General features: G+C 41.0%; 2 protein-coding genes and 1 pseudogene across 2 annotated transcripts; 2 read left to right on the plus strand and 1 right to left on the minus strand.

Annotated features, from left to right (window-relative positions):
• Positions 1–375: 375 nt before the first annotated feature.
• On the plus strand, positions 376–9,326 carry si:ch211-114l13.9 (uncharacterized protein LOC796649 homolog). The gene is made up of 3 exons (XM_067403063.1): positions 376–448; positions 7,264–7,533; positions 7,622–9,326. The coding sequence occupies exons 2-3, from the start codon at positions 7,275–7,277 to the stop codon at positions 7,777–7,779; spliced, it is 417 nt and encodes a 138-aa protein (XP_067259164.1). The 5' UTR covers positions 376–448; positions 7,264–7,274; the 3' UTR covers positions 7,780–9,326.
• Positions 9,327–10,637: 1,311 nt separating this feature from the next.
• On the minus strand, positions 10,638–11,471 carry LOC137031787 (microfibril-associated glycoprotein 4-like; annotated as a pseudogene).
• Positions 11,472–15,738: 4,267 nt separating this feature from the next.
• Positions 15,739–24,654, plus strand: LOC137031789 (caspase b-like). Its single transcript, XM_067403061.1, has 3 exons — positions 15,739–15,874; positions 21,346–21,619; positions 24,300–24,654. The coding sequence occupies exons 2-3, from the start codon at positions 21,355–21,357 to the stop codon at positions 24,467–24,469; spliced, it is 435 nt and encodes a 144-aa protein (XP_067259162.1). The 5' UTR covers positions 15,739–15,874; positions 21,346–21,354; the 3' UTR covers positions 24,470–24,654.
• The last annotated feature ends 546 nt before the right edge of the window (positions 24,655–25,200 follow it).

Raw genomic sequence — 25,200 nt, forward strand, 5'->3', positions numbered from 1 at the left:
TTAACCATACATGCTTTTTTCAACACTTGCATTACTAATAAACTTTGAAATTACAAAGAAATTTGATTGTGAGTGTTACATCTATTCACTTTTTGTAATGAGTAAAATATTTTAGGTTTGAATTTATACAAGTGAAAAACGTGAAACCACTGTCATTAACAAAAAAGATGAATATATAAATAGACATCACAATTAATATTAAGGTCTTTCTAATTTGACTTAAATTATAGTAAATAAACTAAACCACTGACTAACAAAATGTTTCCAGTTTTATCTTAAAGTGTAATGACATTGATTTTTGTAAATTATTTTAATAGATTTTGAGCTTCACTTATAAAGTTGTCCAATAGCGCGGCAGAGCATTTTTCAAAAGGAGAGAAAAGAGTACTAAAGTGAAAGAGATCGAAGAGAGAAAACAAGGAAGCGCTGCAACTATACCTTCAACTGTGTAAGTACAACATTAATTTCCTTCATAATAAGTCTTACATAAGACGCAAAAGTCTTTCAGTACAGTCGTCGCAAGTAACAGTATCTAGATTATAATATTTTGGGTCTAGTTATACAGTAAGTCTTTTCTTTAACAGGTTTCAAACATGTAAAAGACGAATGACATCCGTTTTAACATTACACGTTTAAAACCTACACAGATACTGACAAATGTTTCAATCTGTTGTTGTGTAATTGTTCTGGTGTAACTTCACCGGATCAACATGGTGCATGGAAACAAAAAAACAAAACAAAACAAAACAAAAAAACAAAGTTATTTTTGACAACACCAGCAAAACGTACTCGGTTACTAACGTAACCTCGGTTCCCTGAGATACGGAACGAGTACTGCGTATGGGAAAGGTCTCCCTTTTTCCCCGCTGCTGAAGCCTTTTTCAATAACGCAGTGTAACTGCACCGTCATTGGTTCACTCATAGACAAGTTGTTGAACCAATGGCGGCGCGGCATAGCTGCGCGGCCTATGGCGACAAAGCGCGCGAATATTCCCGCCGAAATGGGCGGGGTATAGGGCTATATAAGCAGGCGTTTCGCCATAGGATTTCAGTGTCAATCGACTGAAGCGACGACCCTGAGCCGCAGCCTCGTGGCACGGCAAGTGACGCAGTACTCGTTCCGTATCTCAGGGAACCGAGGTTACGTTAGTAACCGAGTACGTTCCCTTTCGATACTTCACTCGTACTGCGTATGGGGAACGAATTCAACCACGCCGTGCCACGGCTGGGAACGATATAGCTTGCATTTGGCCACCCAGAGGGGGGCAAAAGGACAAGCGGAGGCAAAGCCTAACCGAACCCATGGTTACACTGAAGGAAGATACTTCCTATGGTGGCGTGAAGCGGGACCTGTTGGAAGCCGCTAATCACACCGACAGGACCCGAGCTTGTAAGGTCGGGACATCGAGGTGATAGAACCTGACAAAGGTGGACGGCGAAGACCAGCCGGCCGCCTCACAGATGTCTTGGATGGAAACTCCGTTGGACCAAGCCCACGAGGAAGCCATTCCTCTAGTGGAGTGGGCCCTGACTCCTATGGGGCAATTAGTGCCCAGTGAGGAGTAGCACAGGTTAATAGCATCCACTATCCAACGGGAAATGCGTTGTTTCGAGACCGGAGACCCTTTGGTGCGGCCGCCAAAACAAACAAAGAGCTGATCCGACAGTCTGAAAGACTGTGATCGGTCTATGTAGGTCCTCAATGCCCTGACTGGGCAGAGTAGCTGCAGCTCTGGTTCGTCCGCCGAGGGAGGAAGAGCAGAGAGCGAGATGACCTGAGCTCTAAACGGAGTTGAGAGCACTTTAGGGGACGTAGCCATGCCTAGGTTTCAGAACGACCTTAGAGTCACCAGGCCCGAATTCGAGGCATGCAGGGTTCACAGAGAGGGCCTGCAAATCGCCAACACGCTTTACCGATGCTAGTGCTAGTAGCAGAGCGGTTTTTAGTGTTAGGGGCCTGAGGTCGGCTGAACCCATTGGTTCAAATGGGGCTCCTTTCAAGGCCCTGAGGACCAACGAGAGGTCCCAGGAGGGAATAGTGAGAGGGCGAGGAGGATTCAAACGCCTAGCACCTCTCAAAAACGGATCACGAGCCCGTTTCGTCCCACCGATTGGCCAGCAATAGGAGCGTGGAACGCTGCAATGGCTGCTACGTAAACCTTAAGCGTGGAAGGGGAGCGCCCCATTTCCAAGCGTTCTTGGAGGAAAGACAGTATGGAAGATACGTCACTCTCCACAGGGTCTATGTTGCGTGTTGAACACCAATCAACAAAGACTGACCACTTCTGGTCGTAGAGGCGCCTCGTAGATGGGGCTCTAGCCTGAGAAATGGTATTTAGGACGTCCTCGGGGAGGCTAGTCGGCTCCCATCGAGGGACCAGAGGTGCAGAGCCCAGAGCTGCGGCTGTGGGTGCCAGATTGTTCTGTTTGCCTGAGAGAGGAGGTCCCGTCTCAGGGGAATCGGCCACGGGGCTCTTAGAGAGAGCCTGAATAGCTCTGAGGACCAAACCTGGTTCCTCCAGAGCGGGGCCACCAGAAGGACTCTGTGCTGGTCTTCTCTGATACGCCTGATGACCTGGGGGATCAGTGCGATCGGAGGGAAAGCATAAAGGAGCGTGCTGGGCCATGTGTGGGCCAGAGCATCTACTTCCTTCGAGAAAAATGTTGGGCAATGAGAGTTGTCTTCTGAGGCGAAGAGGTCTACCTCTGCCTTCCCGAAGAACTCCCAGATCGTGAGGACCACTTGGGGGTGGAGCATCCACTCGTCGGAGGGGATGTTGCTCCGTGACAACATGTCCGCACCCAGATTGTTCCTGCCAGGAACATGAGTCGCTCTGAGCGACTGAAGCCTCGGAAGAGCCCATTCCAGCAGTCGTTTCGCCAGAGCGCATAAGCGGCTGGACGAAAGACCGCCTTGGTGGTTCAGGTATGACACCACCGTCATACTGTCTGACCGAACTAGAACATGACGTCCCGTCAAGTAAGCCTGAAAGAACTGAAGGGCTTTCATCACTGCTAGCATCTCTAGACAGTTGATGTGTAGATGGCTTTCCTCGTGGCTCCACGAGCCGAAGGCCGGTCTGCCCTCGCACACAGCGCCCCAGCCCAAGTTGGAGGCGTCTGTTGAGAGCACCGTCCTCCGTGAGACCGCCTGTAAGGGGACTCCGCGTTGGAACCATACTGGATCCATCCAAGGTTTCAGGGCTAGAAGACAGGCCCGATTGACCTTGAGACATAGGCGGCCGTGCCGCCATGCGCTGGGAGGAACCCGGAACTTCAACCAGTACTGAAGAGGCCGCATCCGAAGAAGGCCTAGCTGCAGCACCGGGGAGGCGGAAGCCATCAGCCCTAGCAGCCTCTGGAAAAACTTCAGAGGGAGATAGGCTTTGTTCGTGACAGATGCCGTGAGCTGCTGAATTGCCAGGGCGCGCTCTGGCGAGACTACTGCCGTCATACGGACCGAGTCGAAAACTGCTCCCAGAAACGAAATTCGTTGAGTGGGGCATAGCGAGCTCTTGGCTAAGTTGACCCTGAGACCCAGGCATTGTAGATGGCTGAGGAGCACGGATCTGTGGCGTTCCAGCTCGTCTCGCGAACGGGCTAAGATGAGCCAGTCGTCGAGGTAATTCAGAACCCGGATTCCCATCTGTCTCAGAGGGGAAAGCGCCGCGTCCATGCACTTGGTGAAAGTGCGGGGAGCCAGAGACAGCCCGAAGGGCAGGACCGTATATTGGTATGCCACCCCTTCGTATGCGAATCTCAAGAATCGTCTGTGACGGGGGCTATCTGGATGTGAAAATACGCATCCTTCAGGTCCAGCGAGCAGAACCAGTCCTCGGGGCAAATGTGCGCGAGGATCTGCTTCAGCGTCAGCATTTTGAACTTCCGTCTCATGAGGGAGTGATTCAAAAGCCTGAGGTCTAGGATGGGTCTGAGACCGCCATCCTTTTTGGGGACCAGAAAGTAGCGGCTGTAAAAGCCTGTCTCGCTCTCTGACGGAGGAACCATTTCCACAGCTCCTTTTTCCAGCAACGACATGACTTCGGCCCGGAGGACATGAGCGTCGTCCGGATTGACCGATGTTTGAAGCACCCCGGCGAAGCGGGGGGCCGTCGTGCAAACTGGAGCGAGTAGCCCTGGTTTACGATCCCCATGACCCATTCTGACACATCGGGGATGGCCTGCCAGGCCTCGGCCCGAGTGGCTAGGGGTTGAATAATGTTGGGTGACAGACCGCCGTTGAGAGGGTCGTACACCGCGAGGGGTGGAAGAGGAAATTTGCTCTTTTTGTGATGAGGTAAAATTTGTCCGCCGTGAAAACGGCGTTTGGAGTGGGCGCAACAGGTGTGGGCCCAGCTGTCACTTGGAGTATGTTTCCCACGCCCGGAAATAAACGAGGCGGAGGGGAAATTACCCGTGGGAGCTTTTGGGGTGGTCCGGTCGTAACGGGACGGTCCCCCATCCTCTTCCTGTCCGACGAATCAGGACGACTTCGGAGGCACCGGGTCCAGCACAATCCTGGGCCGGGGTCCCTGGCGCCTCGGGAAGGGAGGGCGCTTCGCAGGGCGCGAGCGCTGGCGATGCTCCTGGGGCGGCGCTGCCTGTGTTGCAGGTGGGGCTGGTTTGTTCTGCTGAGCCGGCGCAGTCCTGGGGCGGCTAGACGCAGAAGCGGAGCTGGAGCGCTTAGGCAAGAAATGCCTCATAGCCTGAGACGATTTCTGCGCGGCAGTAAAGCGCTCAGTGAAGCCATCCACTGCAGGCCCGAAGAGACCAGAAGGCGAGACCGGGGCGTCTAAGAAGGCCGTCTTGTCTAGGTCTTTGATCTCCGTTAGGTTGAGCCACAGGTGGCGCTCCAACACGACCAGGCTGGCCATGGAACGACCGATGGCCTGGGCCGTAGCCTTCGTAGCTCGCAGGGCAAGATCCGTGGCGCTGCGGAGATCTTTGAAGGCTGGCGCGTCGATTCCAGACTCATCCAGAGAGCGGAGGAGTTTGGCCTGGAATGCTTGAAATATGGCCATGGTGTGGAGCGCAGAGGCAGCTTGGACCGCCGAGTGTAAGCCCGTCCAGCCAGAGTAGAGGTGGTCCGACAGGGCTTGGAAGGAAGGGCCCTCTTCGCCTTCCAACCCACAGCCGCGGGAGGACAGAGGTGAGCAGCCACCGCTTCATCTAGGGGTGGCAAGCGCTCGTATCCCTTCTCCTCGGCGCCGTCGACGGCGGTGAGGGCGGAGCGGTGCGTAGTGTGGAGGCGGGCAGAGTAAGGAGCGCGCCACGACTTCGTCAGCTCTTCGTGGACCTCAGGAAAGAAGGGCGCTGAACGCTGGCGAGGTGCTTGGCGGCGGCCTGTCAGAAACCATTCGTCCAGGCGGCTGCGAGACGGCTCCTCTGGAGGGGCCCACTCGAGGTCCAGCTCTTCAACGGCTCTAGACAGGATGCGGAAGAGCTCGGCATCCATGCCCTGGCCATGCTCGATGGGTTCCAAGGGAGGCGGTGGAGCGGGGTCTTCCGGCTCGCCAGCCCATCCTTCCGCTTCGGAAGCCGCAAGAGACATGGAGTCGTCTTGTTCGTCGTCTGTTCCCCCGAATGAGACGAGGTCACTCGCTTCTGCGGAGGGACGCTGCTCAGGGCGAGAGAACAGAACTGGAGAGAGTTCCCTGGGAGGAGAGGGCGAGGCACGCGGGGGCTGGGCCGGCGTGAGCTCGCTCAACTCCTGGCGCTGAGTCGCTCTACCCCGCTGTCTTTTCCTCGCCGGACCGCGGGAGGAAGGAGACGGGAGGGCGCGAGCGGCGAGATCGCCCTCAGTGAAGAAGGCGACCCGCGAGCGCAGGGAAGCGAGACTCATACACTCGCAGTGCGGGCATGAGTCTCCAGCGAGCGCGCCGTCTGCGTGGGGCTTGCCCAGGCAAGCGACACACTCGCTGTGTCCATCGTCGTCGTGCAGGGGGGCCCTGCAAGTACCACATGAGTGGCGGGGCATCGTGAGACGCCGCTGCCGTGAAAACGGCAATTGGGTGGCTCTTTTAGAGCGGCGAGGGCCGCGGAAGCTCTTAAAGCGGTGAAAACCGCTGGAAATCGCTCTTTAGAGCGGCGTTTAAGCCGCGGATGAAGCTCTCAGGCGGCGCGCCGGATGGCGGCAGGGGACGCACAGGAAGCGGCCGGAAGCGGGAAGCGGGAGGCGGCGGCTCGGCGACGGCGCTAGAAGCTGCAGTCCGCGAGGGCGCCGGCGCTTTCTTCCACCGGCGAGTCCAGGCGAGTCCGCTGCGGGAGCCTCTTCAGACGGCGGCGAGAGCAGAAGGCGGCGAGCTTCTTCGGCTTCAGGCGGAGATCAGCGAAGAGAAGTAGATGTCGTCGCTGAAGGAGAAAACACTGAAATCCTATGGCGAAACGCCTGCTTATATAGCCCTATACCCCGCCCATTTCGGCGGGAATATTCGCGCGCTTTGTCGCCATAGGCCGCGCAGCTATGCCGCGCCGCCATTGGTTCAACAACTTGTCTATGAGTGAACCAATGACGGTGCAGTTACACTGCGTTATTGAAAAAGGCTTCAGCAGCGGGGAAAAAGGGAGACCTTTCCCATACGCAGTACGAGTGAAGTATCGAAAGGGAACACTTGTGACGTCAGTCTCTCAGAACAAACAAAAGGAGCTGAAAAAAATTACGCTGCTTTATTTTGCCGAGGCGTTTAAGCGTTCATAAGAGCTGAAAGGTTACAGTTGTACATATATAGGTTTAATCTGTAATATTTGATCTGTAAACTCGTACTGTACATGCGCAGTCACACTGTTTAAGCATGCGAAAGCTCATAGGTTAGGTCATACAGTCGCCATATATCTTTCCACATATTATGTGATTTTATTGCAAAGTCAACAATCTTGAGTATCTACTTATTTTGGCATGCAAAAATACACGCTAGTTCAAAAATGTTACCTTCAAAAATGAAAACAGGAATCTTTCAGCCATTCAACAAAGATACAATCTCTAGTGGACAACTGTAGTATTACAGTCTCGATCTGTCATTCACCATTGCAAATGAGGTTCTACTATGTTTTAACTCTTAATAGATTATGATTGTCATGATATACGCCATTGTGATGATCTTTTGTGATTATTGTGTGGATATTTATATCAAACGAAATGACAAGCTACTGTTTCCCCTACTAAGAACAGCACCAAAACTGTGTTGGTGTATCTTTGGGTTGAGCATTGAGGCTGATCATACTCCACATCATTCAAGACTGTTATATTGTTGTATATTTCCATAGAGTGACACACAATGGCTACAACCAAAACTATTCTTCTTGATGTACTTAATGATCTACTGGAAAAAGAGCTCAAAGAATTCAAATGGCACCTGTGGAACGTTGACAACCCTATTCCTCGAGGAAAGCTGGAGAAAGCTGATTACATTGATGTTGTGGATCTCATGGTGCAGCACTACGGCACATCAGATGCTGGGAAGATTGCAGTCAGAGTGCTACAAAGCATTAAGCAAAATGAGCTTGCTAAACAACTGAAGGGAAAACTTCAAGAAGGTACTATTTGACCTGACTATATGCATCCGTAGTACTTGATCTAAGCTGTTGTTCTGAGTTTCTTTCTGTGTCTCTCCATCACTTCCAGAGGACGTATCTGCTGGAGGTGGAGCTTCATCCAGTGGGACATCTGTAACTCGTCAGATACCTGGAGTTACACAGAATATTAAAACTTCAGATGGAGGAACTGTAAAGTCCCATGTTCTTCAAGGAGGTGTTTTCAACGGCCCAGTGACATTCAACTAATGATCAGGGATCTATCTATCTATCTATCTATCTATCTATCTATCTATCTATCTATCTATCTATCTATCTATCTATCTATCTATCTATCTATCTATCTATCTATCTATCCCAAGGATTTTAAAGGGGTCATGAATTGGGAAATAACATTTTCGTTGATCTTTAGAGATGTAAGAGGTCATTGTACTATAAAAATATCATGTAGGTTTCAGAACTCAATTTCCTTGTTAGTCCAAAAGCAGCTTATTGAAACCAAGCTCAGAAAAAGACGTGTTTCAGACTTTGTCACATTATTACGTCAAAGTTTGACAAAAGACTGCCTCTGCAGAAGAAGATCCACGCCTACCTCTACATCATTGCCTCTTTAGCCCCGCCCACCGTGTCGTGCATGTCATGTAGTAGTAAATACAATTGTATTCCCAGACAGCAACATAATGTGGCCCAGATCCGGCCCACATGTACCAAATCTGGGGCACACTATGTTGCTGTCTGGGAAGAGATTTCCAGATCGTGTCAGTAAGACACTCTTCGTTTCTTCACTTTATTTTACTGTGAATTCATTTTTAAACAAGACACAGTTCAGAAAATAAAAGATGATGCAGTGACGACTACACTGGACCAGTCAGTATGTCGCAACACAAGTGTGAGTAACCGTGTTTTGACCATGTGTCATTATAGCTTCGTCTGAAAAAGGTCGCTTGAAATGTACTCACTTTACTGAAAATTATGAATGTATGATCAATTAGTGTGACAAGCGATGGTACATTTATTCATAGTTCATTTACACGAAACAACTTAAGTTACTAAAACTGTGGAAACTCCAAGTACTTAAACTTTATTTGCCACCTTCAATGCATATGTAATATGCATAAATGTTTCACATTCTTGGCAAATGTTTTCAACTTTTTTGTACCGTCTTTGTTTTAACTCTAATATAATGTGATAAAATACAATACTACCTCACAGATACATAAGGAATAATGAATAAATATAAATAAAGATGATTAATTATTACCAAGCTTTCGCAGACTGCTGTATCCTTTTATTTGAGGTGTAGGTTCGTTGTCTTCCGATTCGGGATCAGACTCTGGCTCAAACATGTATGGCTGAACATCGGAAGTATTCAAAAAAATTCCAAACGTGCAATGGCGGGTGACATTAAAAATTATTTTAATTTGCAAAACTGTTACCCACTAATAGAAGTGGGCGTTTACTTCCAAGTCTTAAACATGACGAGACCATTGAAAGAGAAGGGCACAAACGGGATAGAAAATTGCTTATTATTACTTCTAAATAAGGATGTTTTTGATGTAAAAATATTCATAATATGATAAGAGGACATCAGAGAACATTATATATTTAAATAAAATACAGTTCATGACCCCTTTAATGGAGAGAAACTAAACTGCAATGTTGACTATTTGGCGGATGAATGTTTAGATAGCTCATAATTTTAGAGGCAACATCCACAGATTTGAGGCTCATTTACTAAAGCCACAAACATTTTATACATTAAACAGTATTCATATTTTTTATGTATTTTCAATGTATTTGAGCTTATATATATATATATATATATATATATATATATATATATATATATATATATATATATATATATATATATATCTCTGAATTAGTCTGAGTAATTCTGAACTGTAAACTCTCTGTCCACATTCTAAAGATATTGTGGTTACGTGTGTAAAAATCAATGACCAGCAATATTTTTTACTTCGGAAATGTAATTTATGCACTTTCTTGCCAAAATGGGTGGCACCTAAGAGTAAAAATAAAGACAATTGCCAATGTTTGTATCTCATATTCATTAAAAACAGCTATGAGCACAGACCTGCAGTTTGCACCTTCTTGAATTCATTATAATTTAACCAGCCAATGATCTTTTGAATGTCTACAGTAAGAAACACATTAGGTCACAATGTGTTTTATTGAAAATGCATGAGTCGATTCATTTCAATAGTACATTAAAAGAATGACTGAATACAAGTAAGGAAAAAAAAAAAAAACAGCCATATGATTTTGAGAGTGATATTCCCACATGATTTACTAAGTTACACACAACGGCCAGTGAAAACCAGCCATGAAACATATTAATCCATATTATAGTGACAAAAGCTGTTCATTCAAGAGCAATGAGTGATTTTCTCTTTGTCTTTTGTTGTTTGATTAACATTATTGGGCTGCTGTCACTTTAAAAGCCAATGCACGGATCCAATATACTGTTACACACGTGTTTTCTTTCTCAACTGTTTATGTTTAAAGCCCTGTCCCAAATTACACTCTTCATATGCACTTTCAGTCTTGTGGACTTACAATGGCTGTAAAGTCCACAAGACCATAGGGTGTCCTATTTGTCATTTTAGGTTTCAGAAGGGTGCTCATGAGCGGTGAATATGCGTTCTCGATGCTCACTTTTGCTGACCCACACTGAATAGAGACAATTTTCTTTGAATATGTCTGTTCAAGCACAAGAAGACATGAAAGAGAGCTCAATTCTGTATTTGCATGCTGTCTGAGATTCCTGGGCGTGTGCTTCGGAGTAATCAGTTGAGTTCCTTTTTGCATCTTCTTGCGTTTTAATATTTAAATAGGCAAGGCTTAAACTGTGGTGACGAAGCAGCACTGACCCGACTGTCCTGAGTGTTGTTCATGTTTATGTTCTCACAACATTGCACTGCTAGAATGCATAAAAATGTCACCGGCTAACTGGCGATCGACACCGTTTCATTTACTCACCGACACCAATGTTTACTTGCATTTGGCGCTTGGCAAATGTTAATTTTAGGCCCTGGTTACACAGTTGATAGTGGAAAGGAAAGCAATTCAACTGTTTCTGCAACAGTCTAAAACATACATTTGATCTTCATGCTGATGGATTTCATACTGACAGCGTAATTGTATTTCCAGTTGTATCAAACAACTCCAATAGCATGATGGGGGGAATCGTCTACCCATAAATACACACCACTGGGGTTTGTATCGTGACAGGCTGCATACTAAAATGCCCCGAGATGATATTTGGAACAATTATTTCCATAGGAGTCTTGGCCCTTGTCAAAGGTGCTGAACTTCTGTTCATTGTGAGGACATAAAGAGTCATTTTTTCATGAGTGTAAATGAAAGTGTCCTACCTGCTCCTACATCAGTGAAACCTGAAACATGCAGTTTATACCCATCCATTTCACAATCCACAGAGAAGGATGAGTACAGAGCAAAAACTTTATTTCCTTCAAAGTCCTCCAGATCCACTCTCAGCATGTACTTCCTGTTACGTGTCAGCTGGTACATGTTCTCCAGCCCTGTTCACACACTCAGATGTTCATCCACACAAACGGACACACGCTGTGAGATCTTACCCAGCCAGTATTCGCCCTTCACATTCCCGAATCCTCTCTTGTAATGATTCCACGGCCGATAGAAATTCACACTGCCGTCCATTCTCCTCTGAATCACCTGTGATGGGTTTATATAGAAGATATGATTCATAATGTATGTTCTGATGTGTGTTTAATGATCTAAAGTCACATTCGTACTGTCCATCCTCCGTTGTCTTCCTCTTTCCCATCTCAGATCATGTGACAGTAAACCCAGAAAGGAATATCCAATGCTGGATAGATGGTGTAAATCCCACTGTGTGTTTCTCCTGCTTTATAAAGGTCAGAACAGTCGGCTGGCATTTCTTCATCATGACAAAAACCACCAAAAATACCAACATCTACACAAGACAGTGAGAAAGAGATGAACATCACAATGAGAAGAAGGTGAAAAAAATTGTAGTTATTGAATATACAGTTATGGAAGAACTTACTGACATCTTCTCAAATCGAATCTGTGATCTTCTGAGGAGAGATTATCCAAGAAAGTAATATAAACATGTTCATATTATGTCTATTTTTCAAACTATAAATGTCTGAGGTAAATAAAGTATAAGACAGCAACTCACTGTTTGTGTTGTGCCTTGAGTGATTGTGGATGAAACATATTTATATATCTGTCGGATTCTCAGGCTCCTCCTCTGGGTTTCAGCCCTTGTATAGCTCTTTATATTTATATGACATATTTGTAACAGAACAACACAAGCAATGAACTCAAATCTCATGATTTACTGAAAACACAGTGAGTATCCGGTGCAAAAAGGAGCAAGTAACTTAGTTGAACAGTCTTGTATTGCAGATGACAAACACTGGTGAATGAGATGAACACATAACAATGGCTGATCAGCAGAAGAGTAAAAAAAGTCCAACACGGGAGACAACAAAGGAGAAACATCAGGAACATAAACTGGCAAATGAATTAGAAAGTTGGACTTGAACCAGAGTGTTTTTGGAGATCACACCAGCAAGAGACCATTTTTCTCCAATATCAGCACAATTGCAAATGTATTATTGATTTTATACATTAGTTCAATGAGCAAGAAGTTATTAAGAAGTTCCATGTTAAACTGAATAATGTCAGTTTTTGCAGTATTTCAAAGCAGAACTGTTGTGCATCTCCCAGCAACACTGTTCAACTCGCTTATCCCAGGTGAAAAAAAAAAGTACATTGCTATAATGTACTTAAAGTGCTCTATTTTCGTGCACTAATTTTGTACTTTATATACTAAAAATTCTTCTTAAGTACTTCTTAAGATCATCTTAAGAACATCTAAGTGTACACAACTGTGCTATTTTGAGACAGCATGATATATGAACTAAAATGTGCTTTTAATATACTATCTCTGTATTTAAAAAATGTATTTAGAGATCACTTATAACATTTGAATCCATAGTGTACTACAAGTGGTAGCTAAATATATATTATAGACTGAACGGGCTCAGGCAGGAAAATAGGGGAGAAACAGTTTTCTTACCGTTGCCGTCATTTATGGATAAAACTTGTGTTTAAACGTTTAAGGAAACACAAGACAAAGGTTTAATAAGTGCAACATTCTAAAATACAAGAACCAACTGGATTTGTGTATATTTTTTGTGTTTTTGATTAAACTCGCACTTGTTTATTGTTATCAGGACAATACACAGCAAACTAAACTAATCAAATCATCTGGGTGTGTCTTCATATATGAGGCCCCAGGAGCCTGTGGTTATCTGGTTCAGACAGGCCCGGATTAACACAGTGTAGTGCCCTAGGGTGACTACATTTGAAGTGCGAATTGAATTGAGATTCTTCTTAATTCACTTAATATTTTACAGTCCCTCTGTAGTCATCATTTTATCCTTTAAAACTCATCTTTGATCATCAATATGACATATTCAAATGTTTTTGTTTTTTTCTCTGTGAAAACAAATTCTTCATGCCTCAAAATAGCATGATGTAACATACAGTCTTGCTTTAGTTAGTATTTGCTGTTCGGTTAATATGCAAATTGGTCCCCTCCTCCACTCAATCACACCAGCTCAGTTACAACATGTTTGTGATGGCAGGAAACAGGTGAGGCTTTTGTTAGAAAATAGCTTATCATTTAATGAATCGACAGCCTGTTCCCTAATGTTTTAAGCTAAACAATACTTAAGCTGGAAACTATGTAGATTTTGCTATAATAAAGTTATTTTAAAAGAGAGGGCAGCGTAGCAGTTGTTTTAAAACTGGACCAGTGACTGTGTCGAGTGTGAAGAACTGAATTCATCCTTGATGAAGTATTCATCCTTCAAATGCGATCTCGGTGATGAATGATTTAGATCGATGATGTTGAGTAAAGCTGCATCCGATGTCTGTGTTTTGTTGGCAGTCAGCGTGCAAGTGCATATAATGTAAACAACACAAACGTTTTTGTTCCCTTTTTTATTTATAATGTCGCAGCTAGCATGCGATCTCTATGCAGAAGCTGCGCCCGCTTGTGACTCGTTAGCTCCGCCCACAGCACTGACGGCAGACACGCCTCCAGGATCTCGGCTTTTTTTCCCCGTAAAGACTCGTGCTGCGTTCCAATTCGCCTACTTATACTACGCCCTAAAAGTATGTACTCTTTCTGTGAACAAAAAGTACTTACTTTTGAGTGTGTAGCAAAAGAGTAGACAAGCTTTGGGACATACTAACACGTCATACAATCGCGTCAATTCTCTCTGTCGCATCCTGTCACCGTAAACTGGCCTGTCAATCATCTTACATCCTCCACATTTCATTTAGTTAATTTCCTACCGTATCGGAGAGAAATACAGCACGTTGATCTGCAGTCGCGGGTCTTTCATGTGGAGAACTGTCCTCATATTTATGCATAATGATGCATTTAAAAGTTAATGGCCATTCGGATCTTTATAAAAGTCCACATTGGTATTTGCAGATGAAAAATAACACGGGTAACATTAAATATATATTTTCTATCAGGTTAAAATGATTATTAGTCACTCAAATCTCTCAGCGTCGATCGCGCGTATCCGCCATGTTTTGTAGTTTTTTAACACTTTTTACTCGTGTTTGTAGTTCTGAACTGAATCCTCGTCCAATGCGCAATGGGTTGTGGGCAATATTAGCCTTTATAGTGTGCACGGATCCACACTTCGAAAATCTACCGGAAATAGTAGACCATCCGGGGACTTTTGGCATACTCTTTTCAACATACTATGCTTTGGGACACACTTATTTTAATCTCACATACTATTTAGAATGGATAGTATGGACATTGGAACGCAGGGACGGTTTAGAGTATCTATCTTTTGTAAATATGACAAAACTAAAGACATTTTGGAGATATTAAGGATGCATTGTTACTCTGTACTGAAGCTTAACATGAGATAGGCAGAAACTGTGTGTGAAACACGAACGCGGACGGCTGAAGTATACCCGGGGCTCAAGCTGACGGTCAGCCGTCGGGCAGTTTTGTTCGTCGGCCAACTAAGTTTTCTCAGTGCGTTCCGCACCGTCAGCTGAAGTTGGTCCTCGTTGGCTTTTTTCCAGCCAATTCGACTCGCGTCGGAGCTCGTCGGAGCTCGTCGGAGCTCGTCGGTCCGTCGGGCCATCTGATCATTCTGTTTGGCTGTTGTTTAGCTACTGCCAGCTGCTGGTACGGAAAGGCATTTCATCTTGCGCAGGCGCAGAACGGACGTGCTACTTGGCCGTCGACTGTAGAGCGTTGGTTTGGTGTGTCATGCCAACTTTGGACACAGACTCTGCCGACGTGAGCCAATCCTGCAGTCTGCTTTCGTCGCCACTAGTTCATTGATGTCGGCTTGGTGTGTTCCTGCCTTTACAGATGCGCACACTCTATGCACATGCGCAGTTCACGTTCTACCTCAAATTACTGTAAATGCACTATATGACGTTACAGGTTTTTTTTTTTTTGTGTGTGTGTGTGTGTGAATATTTAGATCTGGTGCCTTGTTCATACATTCTTTGTTTTGCTCATGGGCAGCATTTAAAAACAACATAAACACCTGTAATGGGAAATCTACTCACCTTCAGATAAAAGTTGACATATTTCACATATTTACAATATTTGCAAGGGAACTACGTGATTAAAAAGTTTTTGTAATATTTAATATAAATAAATAATATTTATTATTATCCTCTGTCAGCTGACAAGCCTTAAATTCGCAGCCTCCTCCTCTGTCTCCAGATCTTGCCTGCCAGAATGGCAGTAGCTTAACTTCTCTCTTCACCATTTTTATTGTACAGATATAGCTCATTGTGTATTCACCCTGAAGAGTTTAAACATTTTAATAAAGTAATAAACACATGAAAAAAACATATTTTACATATTTTATTTACATTTATGCAATAAAAAAATGACAAAATACAAAAAAAAAAACAATAGGTACATAATAGATAATAACGTAAGTTTGTCACTTTATGAAAGATGCGATGTTGAGTTTAATCTTTGGTTTAATGTCCATTAAAATATCCTGGGGAGGTCATGTGACCAACAGGAACGTCTCATTTCTCAAGGATGCGTTCTCTGTCCTCCCGTCCTTCCGAGTTCGTTATTTCAAGGTCGCCTGGCAAGACCGGTCTCCGAGTTCTTGTAATGTGCGAAGCGTTATGGGAAGTCAAGGTGCGTCTTTCTAGAGAAACCTTAAGTGAAAACAAAACCCCCAAACGAAGGAAGGAAGTGCAGACTATAGACACGAAATTTTGTTCAAACAGAGACGTAAGTAGATTGTCTTATATAATTCACTTTAACAAATTATTTCAATATTGGATATTAGTTTATAGAGTTTTGATTTTACTTTTACTTAGAAAGGGCTATTGGAAGATGTTTGTTCTGAACCCCTTAAAAAGTTGTGTCTGTCGGAAGTTTTGCGAGTCTTACGCCTATTTAACGAATGTTTCACACATACTCCGTTTGCAGTGCGTATGCGGCGCAGTTTTTTCTTTCTTTTCCGTGCATGGATTAGAGGTCGGGAACCTTTAAAAGTTCTTGACTAAAGTTAAGTTCACATATTCGGATTTCCCGGGTCAATAACTTGTGAGCTAAACGCTGTACTACACAAATAACATCTCTTTTCAATCGTTGTAATGTAGAGAAGCAGCGGCGACCTAATTTTCCTCAAAACCTTGAGTTTTCCTCAACAGTGGACAAAATACATTGATCTCTGTGCGACAGATTCGAAGGGACCGTCTGCAAAGTGCAAAACCTGAAAAGCGTTACCAAAAAAAAAATAATAATAATAATTATATTTTTTCATACGTTTTTTTATAATGAAAAATGTTTACAATGTACTGTCACCAAATTTAGTTCACACTTCTCTAATGTCCTGATAGTTATACTACACTTTTTTTTTTTTTTTTTTGGGGGGGGGGGGGTATTTTTGTATAATGTTTAGGATTTTTTTTAATTATGCAAAATATTTAATAACTCAACTATTATGAAATATATATTCAATAACTTCACTGTAATTGTCACCAAATTCAGTTCACACATCACTGCTGTTCTGATAGTTACTACAACACTTATTTTGGAAAAATGTATTTTTGTGTAATTTGTGTGATGTTATATTAGGAAAAATATTCAATAACTTCAATGTAATACTGTCACCAGTGATTTAATTTTTATTTTTTAGTGGATCAAAACCTTTCATCAAAGTTGTCCTAAAACCTTCTTCTGACAACTTTAACTTTTTTGATCCACTTCAAATGTTGACTACTGTAGTAAAAATATCATAACAATTCTAAAAAAAAATAAAATAAAATAAGTGTTGTAGTAACTATCAGGACATCAGTGACTGAATTTGGTAACAGTGCAGTGTATTACAGTGAAGTTATTAAAACATTTTTCATAATATTTATTTTTAATTAAGAAAAAGCGCAGATTTTAGAAGTTATTACATTGTATTGTGCTCGATGTTGCCTAGACAGCATTCAAATTAAGTTTATCAATAAATGTTAAAAAAATATGCCTTGTATATTTTTAAACCCATCATTTTTAAATCCATTCACTAATCATTTAAAAAATATTTTTATATTATTATTATATTGTTATAGTCTACATTTAGCTATTCATTGAAAATATATTTGATTAATTTCCCCCTTCATTTCCCATAGCCTATCTCTTTATCCATTTGTGCAACTTATGTTACTTAAAGTTTGTATTTTGTAAATACTGTAAATGCCCAATCATGCCAATACATTTTTTTTTTTTTACTTTATGACTATTTCAAATGTGTGTTAATATTAATAGGCTATAGCCTATGCTAAAATAATATTTTGTTTATTATTTGTTTATAGCATATAAAAGCTTTGATGATACTTACATGATATTCGGATTAGTCAATCACATAACAATATTTTCAGATAATATATAAGATATTTTGTCACTGTTGCAGACAGAATCACTGAATAGACAAAAACCACACAAAGTGGCTTTAGAACCCTTACAGAAATAAAATAGATTTCCCTATAAAGTATGAATGATCAATTTATTAAATGATATAACAGTATATTTGAAAATATACAGAAAAATATATTGTGTAAAACTGCAATACTAATACATAAGGAATTGCTGCTACATTGAAAAATATGTGACAATATATAATATATCAAAACATGTAATTTTATATTCAGTAATACACTTCATAATATATAGATGTATGTGATCAGATATAGTACTGCATGTGTGATTTATTGCATTTATATTTACTCATGCAGTATAAACACACATATATAGATAAATATATTATGTAATACATTTCTTATATTTTATAATTATAGTCATTATAAATGTTTAATGCTTCCAAGCTAGTTAACAAAAGCACAAGCACACCTACATGTACTATAGTATTCTGTAACAATGACTTAGAGTTAGGATCCATTTGCAGCTTTATAGAAAGAAAATTCGTTGTGTACACAGGCAGGGGTCGATCACCGGCGTCAGATACAGACAGGGCTGAGCAGAGATGTAGTCGTAAAACAGGCAATAGATCAGGGCGGGCGGCAAACAGTAAACACACAATCCAGGCAAACAGAACACAAAGGTCAGGACAGGCAATATATTTTATTTGCGTATTGCGGTTTTTCTTTTTAATTGTCAACTGGCTATTTAGGATCATCAGTCATGCTCCGTAAACACCGTCTGTCACAGACACGAATTGCATTTTTAATTTCACCAAGCTGATTGCACTAAAAACTCAGCAGTCATCATGTTTTCAGTCCATTTCAAGTTTGATTTTGACGTGACATAAAGCGGTGATATCTAAATTGATGATCTGTGTACTTACTTTCCTATTAGTCTTCCCATTGACGCCATCATTTGTTCATTCAAACCTACGCGCGGAACGCGCACGTCAACGAGAGGCGGGATTTATCACACAAGCCAATCATATCCAATCATAACCATTTACATCCAATCATAGCACGATGGAGACGTTGCCTCCTCTCACGTGACTTTCCCCCATTCATTCTCATTTAACCCCCACAAAACCCACCGCACGCCGGGGGTCTGATGATTTTATATGGTTTTCTATGAGAGGAAAGGGAGGCACGACTCCATAGACTGTGAAGCATGACTCCTGCTGTAACTTTACCTGCGGGTGTCGCTGTTGGGCAGTGTTCCTTAAGAAACACGCCTGACTTGCGCTCTTTTTAATGTCATAATTTGTAGTATTTGTGTTGTTTTATATGTAATATGGATTATTTTCTCATCCTATTTTTAATTTTTGAGGAGGCACTGCCTCGCCTACTCGGAGGAAACGCCCCTGATCGAGAACAGGGTAAACAGTCCAGGGTCATACACAGAAAAACCATACATATTTAATAAACATATGAAATAAACGCTCATAGTTGTTAGCAGTAACAAAACAAAACTTCGCAGTGTGTGCGTGCTGGTTAAATAGTCCACGGGATTGGCTACAGCTGTGCGTGTAATCAGCGCCAGGTACGGGATCATGGGAAATGGAGTCCGGGGGGAATCAGTACTCGGGGGATGGGGACCTCTGGCGGCGAGCAGAGGGAGCCACAGAGACTTGATTTGTGACACCATCACTGTGCTGAAGAAAACACAAACATTACCTGTTAAATAAAGTAATTATAGTCTTAATGATTTTCGTTCAATCATCATTCTAACCACAGACTCTACTCTTCAACACAACGATAACCCCAAAAACTTTTTTTTTCTTCGCAAAATAATACAACAGATTCCCCCATATATTATTTTGGGAAAAACACTAACATTTACTCTCCTTTAACAGTCAGAAGCAAAGCATGCTGGGAACTAGAAATTTGCTGTAACTCATTCAGTGAATGTGTATAAATATGTGTTTTCATATACATTCACATTTATATGGGAACATGTATATATAAACACTGAAGGATAAAACTTTATGAATATTAATATTACAAGTAATGCTATTTGTGTTTTCTATTTTTGATCTAAACAAAAAGATATAGATTTAATCAAAACAAAAATTCTCATTTAATAAATAATATGTATTAGAAATGATTTGCTTTATCCAATCAAATAGATTCTCTCTTTTCCGCGCATTCTCTCTTTCCCCAGACGCGTGCCACATTACTGATGAACACCTGCTGTTAACAAGCAGATTCACTTAAGGAAAGGGAAGTACAAGAACTACAACTGACTTCAGCCACAGCCTTAGATGAAATCAGCTGAAGATAAAAATCTTTTAATCTCTCAAGATCTGTAATGAATCGTCACTCAGGCTGGGATCCATTTGCATGCTTTATTAAACAAGATCGTAGTCGTACAGGCAGAGTAGATCAGGGGCAGACAGATATGATACAGGGCAGGCAGAATCGTAAACAGAGAACAGGCAATGGTCAGGGCTGGCAGATAACACTCACAGGTCAGGATACAAAGCACAAGTCAGGGACAGGCAGCAGAGGTTCGTAAATGATCAGCAACAGGTGATCAGTCAGACAGAAGAATAACGCTCGGAATTGTACACCACAGCAATACAAGACTTCGCATCTGATATGTGAGTCCTTTATAGTCCGGTTAATATGGTACAGCTGGTTGGTAATTAGTCCAAGGCAGGGGATGATGGGAAGTGTAGTGTGTGTGAATGTTAGTACTCGGGTGAGGGCTCCCTCCGATGGCCAGAGGAGGGAATCACGGAGTTTATCTCTGTGACAGAATCTAATTAAACAACTCTACAAACTCTACAAAACATTACCATCTTTAGTCATTACTAACCAGACTGACTTTATACGTCTACATAAGTCTTTATACGTTTTCATACATCTAAATAAGTTCTTATGAAAATTAAAGGATTAGTTCACTTTCAAAAAATAAATAAATAAATAAATCCTGAAAATTTACTCACCCCCATGTCATCCAAGATGTCCATGACTTTCTCTCTTCAGTCGAAAAGAAATTAAGGTTTTTGATGAAAACATTCCAGGACTTCAATGGAGGCCAAACGGTTGACAGTCAATATTTCATTGGAGCTTCAAAACGTTCTACACAATCACAGACGAGGAATAAGGGTCTTATCTAGAGAAACCATCACTCATTTTCTAAAAAAAAGAGGGGAAAAAAAAGGTTTTAACAATAAATGCTAACCTTTAACTAGCTCTCTTCTTCTTCTCTATTTGAATTCCAGCAGTGTAGACACTGCTAAGTGTATTACTGCCCTCCACAGGTCAAAGTTTGAACTAATTGTAATATACTTGCACAAGCATATTGTATATGACAGTTTAGTTCAAACTTTGACCTGAGGAGGGCAGTAATACACTTAGCAGTGTCTACACTGCTGGAATTCAAATAGAGAAGAATAAGAAGAGAGCTATTTCAAGATTAGCATTTATTGATAAAACGTATAAAATTTTATTTTAATTTTTTTTCAAAAATGAGCGATGGTTTTTCTAGATAAGACCCTTTTCCTCTTCTGGGATCGCTGTAAATTTGTAATTTTGACCTTCAACCCTTTGGGCTCCATTGAAGTCCACTATATGGAGAAAAATACTGGAATGCTTTCCGGGATTTCCTTCATTTCTTTTCGACTGAAGAAAGAAAGACATGGACATCTTGCATGAAATGGGGGTGAGTAAATTACCAGGAAAGTTTTAATTTGAAAGTGAACTAATCCTTTAACAGATTTTTAAATGATGATTTATTGATTTTATTGAGATCAGTCCTGTTAACTTTTGTCATTTTTCTCCTAGTGACACAGAATGGCCACTCCTAAAAGAGTGATTTATAACACACTTGAGAATCTTAAGAGTGATGATTTCACAGTATTCATCTGGCACCTGGAGAATCCTACAGAAGGCATCGAGCCTATTCCTGAATCAAAGCTTGAGAATGCTAATCGTCAAAAAGTTGTGGATCTCATGGTAAAGCAGTACACTGATAAGGCTGGGACTATTGCAGTAAAAGTGCTGCGCGACATGAAACAAAATGATCTTGCTTCCGATCTTGAGCGGAAACTTCAGGGAGGTAAAAAAAAAAATCATTTTATATTAGTTTAAGATTTAGTCTTAGTGTAGCACTCTAGCAGTCATCATTTTGTAAAAATAAAGAGAAATATACATGAAATTAAACAATTATGTTAATATGTTTGGATATAAAATGAGTGTGTTTATTATAAATAATACAATAAAATATTGTATTTTGAATATATTGTGCAACATATTGTGCAAAAGATCAAACAAGGATGAAAAAAGGATGTATGATTTATATTGCCATATGTAAAAAGCAGTGAAATGGCAGTATTAAAATATACTGTATATTCACTTTAAAGCAAAAAAGGTTTGTTTGTTTGTTTGTTTTTTTTTTTTGTTTTTTTAAATGGCAGAACTGCATGGCAGCACAGGGTGCCAAACCTTTACCATTAAAAAAGTCCATCAACTGAAGTAATATGAGCAAGCTGACCATAACTACAATAACTTGCTTAAATTGCAAATTAACAGGGAAATACTGGCAGTAGAGGTGACATTTTACAGTTCTCTTATTGTAATATATTTAACAGCATGTTATTGCAGTAATACTCTGGATATATTTCATTTAAATACATCAATTTATATTATAAACACATATCCATTAAAACATCAGTTTAATTTTAATATCTCAGATTAATCATTAGCAATAACACACATGCATTAAACAATGCAAATACTTGTCAATTACACTGCAATTTCTCTTTAAACGAAGCAACATACAGCAAATTATTAATGTATCTTCATCTTCTTTATCCTCTTCAGCACAATTGTGACCCACAAAACTCAAATAACAGAAACAATTTAAATCCCAACAGATCATTAAAATGCATTGAACTTTATGTACTATATTTATATTTTTATATTATACATAAAATATATTAATGAGATAATTAAATGATTAATCAAATAATGAATGATCAATCATGATGACACATGCTGTCCACAAGAATCACACTGTCCAAAAAAAAGTGCACAGGGTGCCAAATGTTTAACTTGAATTGAAATAACAGTCAGAGTAATTCAACTGATGTAACATGTTTAGACTGACAAAAATAGAAGATATTAGCTAAAACACAGGAACTACAACTGATGAAATCAACTGAAATAAAAAAAAGACATTCAATCTCTCGGCGGTGATTGACAAGCCAGAGGGATCATCGCTTAAATGATAGGCTGATGTTTTTAAGGCCCTACCTCGTGCACAGATGATGTGTATTAATATAATTCCTTTCAGTGCACCTAATAAATAGTCTTTTATCAGTTAGCAAAGACAGTTTCAAGTAATATTGCAAAACTGTATAAAACAAAACATCATCTTTAGCACCTTTAACCGAACTCACCCAGAATTTATTTCATTTTTTTATTTTTCATTTTTTTTTTTTTTTTTTTTTACAGTAAGGCTATGTTCACAGTGCAATCTTTAATTCTCAATTCCGATTTTTGCTCAGTTCAGTTTTTTTTTTTTTTTTGTATAGCTGTTCACATAGTTGTTTTAAATGTGGCCAATATCAGATTTCCAGTGAGAACAGATCATGGTTCTGAACTGACCTGCATGCGCAAAAGAATGATACAAACGGGGATGCCAGCTTTTTCCACAAAATCCACTCAATTGCTTTTCAAAACTAGCCCAATCACATTCCGTGAGGTATCCCGGTAAAACTGTGTTCCAGGGGTTAAATATCATGTTAGTGTGGTCGCTTAAACCCACGGAGTTGTAAAACAACCAAGGAAAAAGTAACCAAATTCTGCGGGAAAATCACAGACTTTGCCTATACCAGATCATCAGTAGTGGTTCACTAAATAAAATTCAATAAATACCTATACACAATATGCACTTAACACAAAAATAACAAATAATAAAATTATTATTTTGCCCATATCTGGTCCGCGAGTAAGCCACATGTACCAGATGTGGGCCGGATCTGGGCCACACCATGTTGCTGTCTGGGGAAAGCCCATGTCTAGTTTTGTGAGAGAATGAAATAAATCCGCCTGCAGGTGTAGAGATTTGTTACATGGATGCGCTCTCGACATTTGTCATTAAAATAAAGCCATGGGAATGGCCTCAAATGAACTATAAAAATGAGAAGAAGGTTGTGTCTGAAAGCTTTTTTTAATTATTATTTAAAATGAATGGAGAATATGTTGTGTCCCCCATTTCGGGGGCTCGAGCACCCATGGGACAATTACTTGCAGTGTGAACGTAGCCACAGACATCAACCTCTGTTAATTCTCAATAAGCACTTCTGTAGAAATGTGACAGAAATCTGGTTAGTAATAAGTGAAGCTGGTAATGCTATTTATGGAGTTGTTTAATCCTCCTCTGTTGAGATATTGAGAGAATTAATGTCTTCTTTAATGTCAGCTGATTACATCTAAGGCTATGGCTGAAGAAAGATGTAGTTCTTGTGTTTCGTTATCAGCAGCTGTCTTCAATAATGTTCAATCATATCTCAATTATATTATAAACTTCATGACATTTACCTTTATTTAGGAGAAAAGGCCTGCTTCTTTAGTGGTCTGAATGCCTGTATTTTTAAGGAAATTTAGCAGTTGTATAAAAAAATAGTGAAATCATTGTTACATTTTACTGCATTTTCTCAGTAAAAATACTTTTTTTTCACAGTGTAGTATTTGTTGTTGTGCATTCTGAGTTTCTCTCTGTGTCTCTCAATCAGATGTTCCTGCTGGAGGTGGAGCTTCATCCAGTGGGACATCTGTAACTCCTCAAACCACTGGAGTTACAATGACGATAAGATCATCCAATGGAGGAACCGTAAATGCCCCTCTTATTCATGGTTGTGTTGTTAATGGCTCAGTGAACTTGAACAGCAAAGATAAACCTTAGGTCTATCTATCTATCTGTCTGTCTATCTATCTGATGAATGAGGAATATAAGGACAGTGGAACGATGGAACAATCATTCATGATTTCATAAATTTATTTAAAAGTACTTCATCTTTGTTTGCCACAACCAAGTATAAAGCATGTTATACGCATAAATGTTTAACATTGTTAGCAAATATTTTAAACTATGTATTTACCTTTCTTTGGTGTCTTTGTTTCAACATAATGTAATAAAAAATATCAAAAAACAATACTGTCTCACAGATGATTATTATCTACCACGCTGTCACAGACTGGAGGTCTGAGGTGTAGGTTTGTCTTCTGATTCGGGATCAGACCCGGGCTTAAATGTGAATGTCTGAACATCAGTGATAGGAATAATGGTGTTATAAATAAACGGCGTTACTAACTTTTTTCAGTAATTGTAGTCAAACTAATTACTTTTTCCCCTGTTACAACGCCGTTACCGTTACTGGCCTGCAGAGTTTTTCTCTGGTGTGTGTGTTGGGGTGGGACACGTGCTAACTGATGACGATTGGTGTGTGAGTAGATATGATAGACCTGCAATGCGTTTTCATCCCAGGCGATGAGAGTAATGAAGTGAGTGACGTCAGCCATTTTCTTGTCAGTTCTAGCCGAGCTCTCAAGGTGAATAACAGGTAAAATTCCTCTCTGGTCATATAGTGTCATAGAAAGTTGGTAGATATATTTTCCTTTAAAGTCAAATATAGC

Source organism: Chanodichthys erythropterus, chromosome 12, assembly GCF_024489055.1.
Source record: "Chanodichthys erythropterus isolate Z2021 chromosome 12, ASM2448905v1, whole genome shotgun sequence".
Classification (NCBI taxonomy): Eukaryota; Metazoa; Chordata; class Actinopteri; order Cypriniformes; family Xenocyprididae; genus Chanodichthys; species Chanodichthys erythropterus.

Bases quoted from the DNA above. Each gene is read 5' to 3' on its own strand.
- si:ch211-114l13.9 (XM_067403063.1), top strand. From the start codon at position 7,275: ATGGCTACAACCAAAACTATTCTTCTTGATGTACTTAATGATCTACTG. The intron at 7,534-7,621 runs GTACTATTTGAC...CATCACTTCCAG, and splicing joins GAAGGGAAAACTTCAAGAAG to AGGACGTATCTGCTGGAGGT.
- LOC137031789 (XM_067403061.1), top strand. From the start codon at position 21,355: ATGGCCACTCCTAAAAGAGTGATTTATAACACACTTGAGAATCTTAAG. The intron at 21,620-24,299 runs GTAAAAAAAAAA...TCTCTCAATCAG, and splicing joins TGAGCGGAAACTTCAGGGAG to ATGTTCCTGCTGGAGGTGGA.